Here is a 12,710-nt window from a genome sequence, read left to right on the forward strand (position 1 = left end):
TCATTCCATGAATAAGAAAAAGTAGAAGTCTCCATGTTTTGCAGCATCTTCCTCAAATTATCTGAGCATGAAGGACAAATGATTTTGGGTGATGGTAAACTGGGCTGCAGCTATAGGTTTTATAGTATTTTGAAGAAGGTGACTTGGGAAGGGTTAGTGGGGGATGAGGTTTCGTGGTGAGCAACTTGCACACATCTGTTCACTTGTCTGATGCTTTTCTCCAAAGTGACTTTCAGTGTTTAGCTTCTTGCAACTATTTAGCTGGGAAATGTTACTGGAGCAATATTTATGGTCAGTACCTTGTGCATGGGTACAACAGCAATAAGCGAGATTTGAACCAGAAGTCTTCAGATTTCAGGCAGCAGCTCTAACCATTATGCTGTCAAGTACCCTATTCTTGGCCCTCAAGGGCAGGGTAACTAAGAGTGGCCGAAGTCACATTTCTGCTAACCGTTTTAGGGGGGAAGACAAGACGGTGTAGAGGAGTTGTTCCTGCTGAAGGTGGTTGTTGGAAAACGGGCTTGATGACACTACATGGGGAAGTTTGCCAGCCATCACGGTTAACTGCCCCCCTCCTCGCCATTCCTCTTCAGTGTTTCACAGGAATAAAGTAATATTATGCGTTGCCTGGGCAACAGGTCCAAGTCATCGGTTTCAATTTCACCAGCGCCAGGCACGGTCCAGTGGAGGTATAAGAAAGAGGTCTAATCTGGGGGGAGGTCTGGGGCGGTTATTACATCTCCCTGGCGGCCCGTCCGTTCACACCACGGGTTGAGGAGATGAGCATGACGTCATGGAGGGGCACTGAGGACAGAGCTTGTGGGACCATGCTCAGGGACGAGATCTGTCAGGCCTCAATTGATACTGTATGATAGTGGGGACTCTAAATCAGATGTACTCATTTTCTTTTCCCATGTTCCCCTCCCTCCCTCCCCTACTCCACCTCCACCACACTATCCTCTGTTTCCCTGTAGTTCCCCCAAAAGAGCCGCCCATAATAACATGCCGGTCGAACACTTACCCCAAGGGCTTCTACTGCAGCTGGCACCTACAGCATCCCACCTACATCCCCACTGACTTCGAGGTCCAAGTCAGGTAAGCAAAGGAAAACTAACTATTAATTTAGTGGTCAAATCACAGTAAAGCACAGTTTACTCTGGTGGCTACCTGGGTTGAATGTCAGTGGACCTATTTCGCAATGGGAGATCATCACCAAATCATCCAAAGTCAAGCTTGCAGCAGCAAATGGTGCCATAGAAATAGTTTGTGGAAGCATATTCAAGGGTGAGCCACCCTAATCCACCACCCTTTCCAGCCTCAAAGAGATGAATAATTATGACAACACATTTAGAAGTAGGCTGAGCAAAAGCCCTACTTTGGTGTTCATATATGCATGCGAGAACGGATGACGGGAATGGCGAAGGCGCTAAGACAAGCTAGGCTTCTTTTTTTAACTACACTAAAACAAAGAACAGAAATCAATGAGATCCAGACATTTCGCAGCACAGGGCAATTCCACAGCAGGGACTTCATGAATTTTGTAGGTTCAATATGTTCTGTTGCATTTAGAAGAGCCTTTTCCCCATCACATTTTATTCCTTTAAACTGTGAATTTTACACATTTCTACTTGTGGCTGTGGTGTTTTTCCATCACCAAACACTGGTCCTTAGCCTTGATTAGAGCACTTAGGAGCACATTAATAAGTAATCGACAGTGGCAGGGTGGCTTGTAGAGTTCGATAACACTCCGCCCCCCCGCCCCCCCTTTAAAATATTCAAACTGATAACACTCCTTATGGCGGCTGCCCTTGAGATAATTGAAGTGCAAAAGAGGCCTGGCCAGAAACACTTTGCACAAAGGGCTGATGCAGGTGACACGGCGGAGGCATACGCAGCTCCACGATCGAAGTACTCTAGGTCCTCAAGTAGGAGTTTGAGTTTGGCTCTTCTCTGGGGAGGGAACCAGAGATAAAGGTGAGTCACTCCTCTGGTCTCTGACTGAGCCGGTGGCACTTCAACTTGCCCCAGGCACCGACGCATCTCTGCTTCTGTGTGGGCTGTCAGCAGATTACCAGCGCCCCCTTCAGCTGGTGCCGTGCCATGGTGACACACACTGCCTCCAGCTCTCCTGGTGTCTTTTCAGTGCTTATTCTAAGCTTTTTCATGCCCTTTGTGGGTTGGTGCTCAGTTAGACTGAGCTAAAGTAGGCAGAGACTATGTTTTACTTATGTCCTATTTGGGTTGGTAGGCAATTTGTTACATCCCTGTTTGGGTTGACTCAAGACTTGTTGACATTCACTTATTTTGATGTTAGATTTGAAATCAAACTTTGGCTTCAAAATTGGCAGGTAAATAAACCTAAGCAAATCTATCACTGGAAGTGACTTAATCAATCAAATATTATTTAGCAGGGCACTCGTTGCAGTAGGGTTGCCTTCAAGGTGCCGAAGGCAATGTATATCTTCGTGATTTCTACATTCAGTTCGATCCTTGTAATGCTCAGCGGTGCTTTCTTTCATCACATTCTGTTACTCAAGTCAGTTCACATCGATGTGCTCTGGGCATTTCTTTTTGTAACTTTACATTGTGCACAGACACTGTGTCTGGGTGTGTGGTTTTTTTTTTTTTTTTTAAATATATTTAATAGTTTCTGTTTCATGCTTGGGGGGTGCGGTGGCGCAGTGGGTTGGACCGCAGTCCTACTCTCCGGTGGGTCTGGGGTTCGAGTCCCACTTGGGGTGCCTTGCGACGGACTGGCGTCCCGTCCTGGGTGTGTCCCCTCCCCCTCCGGCCTTACGCCCTGTGTTGCCGGGTAGGCTCCGGTTCCCCGTGACCCTGTAAGGGACAAGCGGTTCTGAAAATGTGTGTGTGTGTGTGTGTTTCATGCTTCGGTGTTTCATCAAGGCTTCTTTAAATGACCTTAAGCAGTCAAAAACTTTTTGGGTCCATTTTTGTGGGACTTTTTTAATCAGCTGTACATGGTCCTAGACTGTTTCTCATTCTGAAGTATAGAGTGATTTGACTTAATATACTGTATCTTAGGGGGTGCGGTGGCGCAGTGGGTTGGACCACAGTCCTGCTCTCCAGTGGGTCTGGGGTTTGAGTCCCGCTTGGGGTGCCTTGCGGCGGACTGGCGTCCTGTCCTGGGTGTGTCCCCTCCCCCTCTGGCCTTACGCCCTGTGTTGCCGGGTAGGCTCCGGTTCCCCGTGACCCCGTAAGGGACAAGCGGTTCTGAAAATGTGTGTGTACTGTATCTTACCATATGACAATCTGTCCTTCCTGTTTCTTCCCAGGCACAACCAGAAGTTCCTGGAGGTCCAGAGAGATGCAACCCACAAGAACCGCTGCCATGTGAAGTTCCCAGAACTCTTTTCCACCTTCAAGTACAGAGTGAACGTTACAGCGATCAATGCACTGGGCCAAGCATCCAACGTCATCTCCTTTGATGAATTTGTAATTGGTAAAAATCCTATTTTTTGTTTTTATTTTTTTTGAAACGTGCCTTCCACCTTTTAGTTGTCTTCCAGCACAGAGTTTCACATTCATGCAGTGATGAATTTTCTAAGAACCCTCCTGTTTTTAAACTAACCTTCTCCTTTCATCATGTATAGCCACGCTGCATTTGGTAGGCTCGGGAAATGGGTAAAGGGGGCTGCAGTGTTTACAAGAAAAGCTGCTGTACACTGAAATGATCCGTCACAATCCTATTTATTTGTCAGCCACCATGAAATGACCCACAAAGTTGTTCATCTCATTGTTTCGCCAACCCAAAACCAGCGGTTGGAGCGGCATAATCTGAACATCACACTTGAACAAGCAGTCACAAATGTAGGCGAAGCCAGGGGTGTGAAATCATTCAGAATCAGCCCTGTAGAAAAAGACAGGCGTACCAAGCAAGATGAAACAAGTGAGACATACTCGGGCCCTCAGGTGCTTTTGTGGAGCTAGACAATCTCATGCACAACATTGGGGCTTTCCCTAATCATTCACCATGGGGGGGGACATCTGGCTGTAGTTGTCTTGTCCAGCACAGAGACTTCCGGGAACCACTTATGGCAAATTATGCTAACAGACTCCCCCCCTAATGAGCCATTGAGGCCTTGCAGTGTCCCAGGGGTGGAAGAAGTAAAACAGTAGAAAGGAAGCAATGTGGTTCACAGCAGCCAAATGAAGCGCTTACATGCATGGCTACATACACACAGGCTGCTCATAAAAATGCAAATAGTGCTGAGATTAGCTTGGGAAACACTGGGACTCAGCAGATCTGTGGGGTGTGCCTTAGTGTTGGAGAGCAGGATTGTGGAACCAGTGCTGAGATCCTAGTTTAAGGTTTTGCACATTTTAGATGTAGGGTACTCTTGTTGTGGAGGCTCTGCTGGACCATTGTCCTGGATCATACAGTGATGGACACTGAAAAACCCAGTTAGATACTGAACGGCGTAGAGTAATCCAGTTGTTTAAATTGTATAACGTGTGTATGTGTGCATATGTAAATGCATAATATGCCTATCATCAAGATGCTGCATAAAAATGACCTCTGGGGTCAAATGCCTGTGAGTTTCAGGCATCTCGTGTTTGTCTGGAAGCAGCTTTTGCAGGTAGTAGGGGCAAATTCTCCGATGGAGCTGTTGTTATTTATATATGGTACCGTGAAGGTGCCAGTTTGCTGGTAGTTGTCAGTCTCTGTAGGTCTGGGAGAGTGCTTACAATTTCAGGGTCATTGTCCTCCTGGTGGCTGGATGGAGGAGGCAAATTGCAATGCAAGCAGCACACCCCCCACACAGCGACTCCCTCCCTGTGCCGGGGATGATAAATGACTGCTGACGTGGATTTGTGCAACGATAGGGGCTCACGACAGAAGTAGATATGTTTGCTCTTCCATTTAGGGGGGTCCTGCAGGCTAATGGCTGGGATATCCAAACACAGGGCTGATTTTGGAGATGAATTGAGACTTGCTGTAAATGCACTGTCACTGTCACCCCCGTTTCCTCTCAAGCCTTCAGAAACCTTTAGCACTGGATCACCTCTATAGACCACGAAGCTCCCATTTCCCCTTCCACTAGTTTTCCACACAGATGTCCTTATAGCTCTCATTATTCACACACCCTCACCTCTTGCCTCTTCTTACTCCTCTCCATTCTATGGGTGACCTTACCACCTTATCTGATTTTACTTTTTAGTTCATTTTCATTACATATTTAATTCTATTTTTAGTGGAATCTTTTGTCCAGACACTACCACAGATTTTTTTTTTTTTTCCCCTTTTTATGAAGTTGCTTTTTTATTAATGCAGATGAGGTTATGCAAAGTGACTCACACAGACAAGCCTACAACTGGACACTCTCTCCCCTTCAGTAGCAGGATGTTTTATTCATAATTAGTGCAGATCAGGTTGGGATGCTTTCAAAGGCATGTGCTGCACTTCTCCCGCAACGTGAACCAATATAACAATTCATAGTCATAAGCCCAGTTCGTTAAACACTCTTCTCTTTAGTTACCCTTTCGCTGAGGTGTAAGAATGGTCTCAATCCCATCTCCCTTTTACTGTCACAACAGTGAAACCTGACCCACCTGAGAAGGTGGTAGCCACACCCATCCCCAAAAATGCACGTCGACTGGAGGTGACCTGGAACAGCCCGTCCACGTGGCCTGATGTGGAGAACTTTCCCCTCAAGTACTTCCTGCGCTACAGGCCGCTGATCCGGGAGCAGTGGCAGCACGTGAGTCCTGCTCTCTTTATTTCCTACATTAATGACATTATTATTCCTGTAGGAAGCAAGATCTGAGTCTGTTTCCAAGGAAACTTCACGAGAGCCATGAGAACAGAAATATAAGTGTGCTGTTCCAGTTCAATTTTTGTTCTGAAGTCAGTTCATTTGGAATGGGATTACAAAGTACATGTACGGTAAACAAATGTGTAAGCAAAGAAGCGGGCTGAAGAGGATTTCTTGGGGATTTTTCTCTTTGGTGTAAAAGCTAGTAGCTCTTTTGGTGGAGAGTAGCAGCAGTCATGACATTGTTGAAGGGCACATAGGCACGTTGAAATAACGATGCTGGGTCTTTAGCCTAGAGGACAGGGTGCTTTTGTGGTTGTGTGAAGAATGCGTGTTCTTTTCTCACAGTTTGCAGAAGTCATCATGTTAATTACTTGTGTTAATGAGAACTGGCAACCAACCTGAAAGTCAGGTTAAGTACACCATCAGTTGTAATGTTCACAAATTAAGTTCCGCCATCTGCCATTTTCCGTGTGTCCTCGGTCTTCGAATTTTGTTGTCACCCACCTAACTACAGAAGGCATCTGGTCCATTAGCTTTGAAAGCTTTATCAAACAACAAACGTATGTTTCTGATTATCTCTGTCATTTGAGTTATCATCTGAAACGCCTTTTTGTGTTTCTTTTATGGGACTGGATCAGCTACGCGCAAGGATTTCCTTATAGAGGTAATGCTTGCCGAACATATTGCCAGCGAGGTTCATATATTAATATATTAAACTGACATAAGGAGGAATTCTTCACCGACCAATCACAGAGCACTCTTGTACTTTCGGAGTTACGGGCCTTCATCCCCCATCCAGAGCTAAGAGAGCAACTCTCACAGAATCACGATACCGGTGCGGTGACAATCGGCACCTCGAGTTAACAGGCGTCCGGGATGCCCTCGATGTTGGCCGCTGCGTGTGTGTCGGGATTTAACACACACAGCTGCAGCATGCAGTGAGATAGACATCAAAGCCAATGTGTCCTACTGATGCCACTTGTTTCTGTAGCTGTTTCCAAAGCCAGGTTGCAGACCCTCATACATGCAGATCCACTCTCAGTAAAGCCACCCCACGCTCATTTTGTACTCATTGTGAAATCGCTTTATATCAACACATTGAGGCTGATCTATATGTTATTGTTAAGACCACTAAAAATGAAAATTGCCATGAGCCGCCAGTCCATTTTGTACATGATAGAGGTTTTATTGCTAATATTGTTAGTGATAGGAATGGTTGCACAACTAGTGAAGAAATGCTTTTCCCTTAATCGTTTGACTTTCTAAAGGCGGGGTGAAGAATAGGTTCTATTTACAGCAGTGCAGTTCTAACCCAACAGTATTGATGGCATCTCTTTGCTAAGTTTCCCTTGGAAACTGGCACTGTCAAATTGGGCTGCAGCTGCTGTTGCCATGGGAGGGCAAGCTGAGTGCAGAGATTTTGGAGTTTGGTGTCATTCAGGGTTTGAGGAGGAGTGGTCCGGGTGTTAGCTGGATGCACCTCTGCTTTCTCTCCTCAGTTTGCTCAAGACTTTGATTGCATTTGTTGTGAAGAAGGACTAAAAACTAGTGCGGTGTTCAGAGCACACTTACACAACCCAGAGAGAGGTGATGCCTCTCAGCTCTTGCTGTCATCCCATCTCCTGTCCTTGACACGTTCTCCACCTCAATATTGGGGATCCCATAGACTCAAACACCCTTGAGCACTGGCATATTCACTGATCTAAGATAGAGTAATTAAAATGAAAAGAGAGCAGGAGTCTGGATGGTCTTGCCTTCATGCGGAGACTTCATTCTGTTCTGCAGAAACCCACACAGTCACTTAAACCCCTGCTGTTGATTGTGAAATTGGGAAGTCACAATTGGCTGAGCAGAGGCGCAGCTTCGCCATTAAATTCCAAAGTATTTATGATAAGGATAATAGCTCAGCTTCTCACCTTCTGATTATGACATCAGCAAAGGCGAACGCCCCTCACTTGCCCCGTTGACGTCAACACAAACAAAACCAATAACTGGTGAGACTAATTTATGAGGGATCTTCGTCACTTAAATATTGATATGATAGGTTATTTTAAACCACAAGGGACTTCAATATCCTGCCTGCGGTTGGGAGCACGATACATTTGTGAGATACAGGGGAACAAGCCAAAGGGCCAGACGGAAACATTTTCAGAAATATTTTATAGAGAGACACCTGCCATTCCCTGGTGTTTCACCCATATGTCTGCAAAACAGCTGAACCCACTGAGCTTCTTAGTGGCAGACAGAAGACAAACTTTTCCTGCTTCAGTGAGAGGGATTCAAATATGACTGCTCTAAGAAGCAGAAATTGCTGTTCCTAACAATTGTTATAGTTATAATGATATACTGACAGCGGAATTCATTTGGTCTGGGCTGTGGATTAGGCATTTTGCTGTGATGTAGGAATATCCTGTGATGCAGTTTGCCCTCTTAGCCTTGGTGTCTTAACTGTGCTTAAAGTATTAGTGTGGCTGCTGTTTCAGTCTTGGCCCCAACCTGGTCCAACCACTTTTATATGCAATTTCTTCAAAGTAAAGAAGGTCTAATAATGGTCACGATGACTCAGTATGAATCAGAGAAAGTCTGAGCTTAGGAGAGTATACTATAGATGGACCGGCACAAAAATTATACTTGTGCCAAAGTCTCATATGATAGGATGCTAAAAACATATGCATTGAATATACAGAAGGTTTTACCTGCAATGGGCTGGTGTCCTGTCCAGGGTGTACCCCCTTCAGCCTTCTGCCCAGTGATTCTGGAACAAGCTCCTGATAACCGAGATCAGGACAAGCGGTTATTGAAAATAGATGGATGGTATATGGTTTAAAGAGTATTAAAAACTTTCTGAATAATATGCCTTACTTCTAAAACGTGGAACTCGGTGAGCGCTTTCATCATTCTCTCCGTAGAAAACCGTGAAGATGAGTAGACGTGCAAGACTTGCGTTCGTGGCACAAAAAAAAAAACAGAATTGCTTCTGGAGAACAGCTAATATTAGTGCCTGGCGCTTCTCATTAGAATGTGCTGCGCGGCCACGCGTGGCCCGAAGGCAAAGGTGAACCTTTCGCTTGGGATTTCTCATAAGCCTCGGTAGAATCCTCAAGCAAATATCCGACATTAAGCACCTGAATAAATTCACCCCCCTCGAGTATTATAACAGCCTTGGACCTCTGCAATGCTGACCAGGACAAGCGACGGACGGATAGATGGACGGATATAAGGCTTTACCGTCTGGCTGAACTGAGACTTATTTCTGGCATAAATAATGAAAACATACACCAAACACTGCTGTAAGAATTTATATACACTTTGAGGTGATTGGTTTGCTATGAACAACCATCAGTCACGTTGCTCTTATCATGCCGATCTGTGTCTGCAATGCTGATGTTGTCAAAGCATGAGTGGAGCGGTTAGGGTTAGGGTTAAGCCTGAGCTTGAACGGCAACATGAAGGCCGAGGTGAGCGCTGAGCGATGCGGCGTTGACGATGACTCGTGAGGAGGAACGGGCGAAAGCAGCTGAGCAGGTGACGGCTCTTGCGTCGAGCTGCACTTCTCCACAGACCTGCTCCGGGTCAGGCTTTTCCTCTCTTATCTACCCTTTTGCGTTTCTCACCAAAGCGAGGTGGACACAGGCTCCGTCTGAGAGGCGGAGAGGCAACGCAGGCTCCCCTGTTGCGTTGGGGGGAGGACTGCATGGCCCAAATATTAATCATTCCTCACCCCATATGAGCAGTCAGCGTTTCCTCCTGTGAAACCCCTCCTACCCCACGAGCCACTTTAGACCGGCCTGAAAATAATAATAAATTAGTTTACTTTATCATTTATTCATTTTAATCATAGCTGGCCGAAGCCCATGCTCCAGACTCCGCTGGATCTCTTCCTTCTGTTCTGTTAACTATCTAATGGTTTCCTCTGCAGTCTAAGTTGTATATCTTGTTTTGCGTTCCTTCCGTAACCCATAAAAAAACAGCAACCACTGAAGCATTTCTGTAACGGGGGGAACTTATTTGTCTTATTTATATCTCCGAACCGCGTTACCTTACATCTTCTCGCCGTCTTCCTTAAAGTAAGATAAACACCAGTGAAACACACAGCGGTACGAAAGAACGGAACTTAGGAGTATCGCTGTTCGTGACCAGCTGTTCGCTCGCAGGATTGTCTGGTTTGACTTGAGAGGAGGTTGAATCATTGGTTGGTTTCCCATCTCCTCCCTTTAGATGGAACTAGCAGTCCATGAACTGTCTCTTGGTGCAGCCAGATTGCCATACCCATGGCGACAGGGCGCGGTATTGTACTCTGCGAACATTTTTGATCAATGGCAGTCTGCTCTTATGACCACCTCCGTCCCTCACGCCTGACTGCTGAAGTAACAGATCATCGGTTCTTTGTCATGTACTTGAAGGAGCGTGAAACAGATCTGACCCATGGATGCTGCTTACATTTGAAAAGCACAATTTGAGTTTCAAGACAGAAGTCTGAGTCCTCTCTGCCGTGCGTGTTTGCTTTGTCTGGCTTTACTGGAGTTGCGACCAATCTCTCACAGCCCCTCGAACCCAGGGCCGCGGATCTCCAGTGATCAACGAGCCACGGCCGCCTTCATCCGTTTAACCCTCGTCCTCGCTGCCAGACAGAACAACGTGCCTGGACCCGCGTGCCTTTCACCTTCCCCTTTTCCATTCATTTATTCTCCCTCGCTTTCCTCGCCTTTCTCCTGCTCCTTCCGCCTTTCTTCTCTGACATGCCGGGGCCCCCCCCGCCTCCGCCTCCTTGTATTTAATAGGCTTTTGTGCGTCTGCCAGAAGTCACTCTCATCCTCCCACTAGCACTTAGATTAATCAATAGTCCCAGCATTGCACTGCCATTAGCATGGCAAAGGAAATGAGAGGAAAAAAGGTTATTCAGCTGTCTATGCAGAAATCTAGCTCATGAAAATCTAGCCTCCCCACCCCTCACGATAACTCGCTAGGCAAACACACGCACAAACAATACCCCGACCCTCCGCCGCTCTCTTTTCTCTTTCTCTCTCACACACTCACACACACACAGGGGCAGACACTTGCGATGAGTTACATCTCATCTCGTGAAAGTAACTTCCCGTGTTACGCAAAAGAAATCGTCCTCTTTTGCACAGCTCCCTTTGTCCCTTTGCGTACTATGCATAATGAAAAATCATCTCTAGGTATGGAGAGCGTTAAAAACTTTCTGATTAATATGCCGTGCTTCTAAAACGTGGAACTCTGAGCGCTTTTATCGTTCCCTCCGTAGAAAACCGTGAAGATGAGTAGCGGTGCGGGACTCGTGTTCGTGGCACAAAAGAAAAAACAGAATTACTTCTGGAGAACAGCTAATATTAGTGCCTGGCGCTTCTCATTAGAATGTGCTGCGCGGCCACGCGTGGCCCGAAGGCAAAGGTGAACCTTTCGCTTGGGGTTTCTCATGAGCCTCGGCAGAATTTAAGCAAATACCCCACATTAAGCACCTTAATAAATACACCCCCGCTAGTATAATAAGAGCTCTTTCCACTTTTGGTCTTATAACTGCTACATACGCTAAACAAGTGCACATGAAAACAGTCGCAATTTGATTAATTAAAAGTAGGTTAAGTTTTCAAAATGCTGGGCTCAGTTTTTATTTGTTGACGCATAACATAATGCAACCATCACTCGGCTTTGTGGCTAATGATTCCGGGAGAGGCTCTGGACCTCCGCGACTACGACCGATGCCACGCCCACATCCGCGAGCCAAGCGACGGCACCTGTGGCTAATCGGCACGGCCCGGTATTAAGGCAGAGCAGCCACGGCAATGGGTTGCGGAATCTACAACGCCCACCTGCTCGGCTCGTGAATTCAGCGCACTGTTTCCCTGTACCCTTTCATTGTTTGTTGTTCACGGATCTCTTGGCTTTTGACCTCGGCTTGTCCCCCCCCCCCCCCCCCGTTTACTGAGGCTTGCTTCGCCCTCGATACGACATCCGCACATCGGAAGACCCCGCCTGTCCTCGACCGCCGTCCCTGATTAGCCTCTGTGTTTCGGCACGCAAATAAACGCACCCACGCTTGGGTCCCAACCCTACCTCCTGTCTCCCGACATCTGTTGTGACAGCCAGGAGAGTGAAGATAGATGGATGGATGAGCAAAATTATATCATACTCTATGTTACAGATTTGGACTGAATGGACTGAAGGGATTGCATGTTGTAGTCACATATTATTTTATACATTATATATCATATATTTCTCCCACATTTCCCAACGGAGGGTGTGACATTCGCTCCTATGTGCTCCTTGGAGGCGTTCAGATGCTTGGCACACAGTCATGCAGGGTGTTAGGTTAATTGCAGGCCACAGTTACCAGGCCATCTCTCTTTAATACCATTCTGTTCAAAGTGGCTGCAGATGCATGTGTGACAAGGGACCGAAGAGCTGCTGGCCTTGAGGTGGCAGTACCTCCGATGGGCCAGAGGTCGAAGTTAGTGAACAGATGTGGGGTCAGAGGGACGCATGGATGTGCCATGTGGTAAAATCACATCACCACTTTAGTGATAAAGACTCTTATCAAGGGAGGCAGTAAAAGGCGGACTGGCACAAAAACAGGTGGTACCTTTCATTTCAAAGTGGTTTTCAGCGTCAAGAATAATTTTTTTTGTTCTCTGTCCAAAGCCCATCAAGTGTCTTTAGCTCTGAACAATGTTTACACTGTATATTACAGTGTCAGTGTCCTGTTTTTTTTTTTTTTTTTTTAACCAGTTCTGAAAGAAGGCTTGGTTTCATTAATATATTCATGGACTTGCTTTACTGTGGTGGGCAGTGACATATCCTCCACGGTGATTATGCAGTTTTTTTGAAAAGGCTGCATCGCATAGCTGTGAAACCGTGAAATATCCTCACGCAAAAAAAAAAAAAAAAAAAGCAGGAGCCAAAAAATGCACTTAG

General features: G+C 46.2%; 1 protein-coding gene across 2 annotated transcripts in view; it reads left to right on the plus strand.

Annotated features, from left to right (window-relative positions):
- The window catches only part of cntfr (ciliary neurotrophic factor receptor), a 137,790-nt gene that overhangs the window by 109,668 nt on the left and 15,412 nt on the right, over positions 1-12,710 (plus strand). For both annotated transcript variants that reach the window (XM_018750889.2, XM_018750883.1), the window contains exons 4-6: positions 975-1,095; positions 3,294-3,460; positions 5,557-5,720. In XM_018750889.2, coding sequence (XP_018606405.1) covers positions 975-1,095; positions 3,294-3,460; positions 5,557-5,720 — 452 coding nt within the window. The remainder of the gene's footprint in view (positions 1-974; positions 1,096-3,293; positions 3,461-5,556; positions 5,721-12,710) is intronic.

The sequence above is a fragment of the Scleropages formosus genome, chromosome 6 (assembly GCF_900964775.1).
Source record: "Scleropages formosus chromosome 6, fSclFor1.1, whole genome shotgun sequence".
Taxonomy (NCBI): domain Eukaryota; kingdom Metazoa; phylum Chordata; class Actinopteri; order Osteoglossiformes; family Osteoglossidae; genus Scleropages; species Scleropages formosus.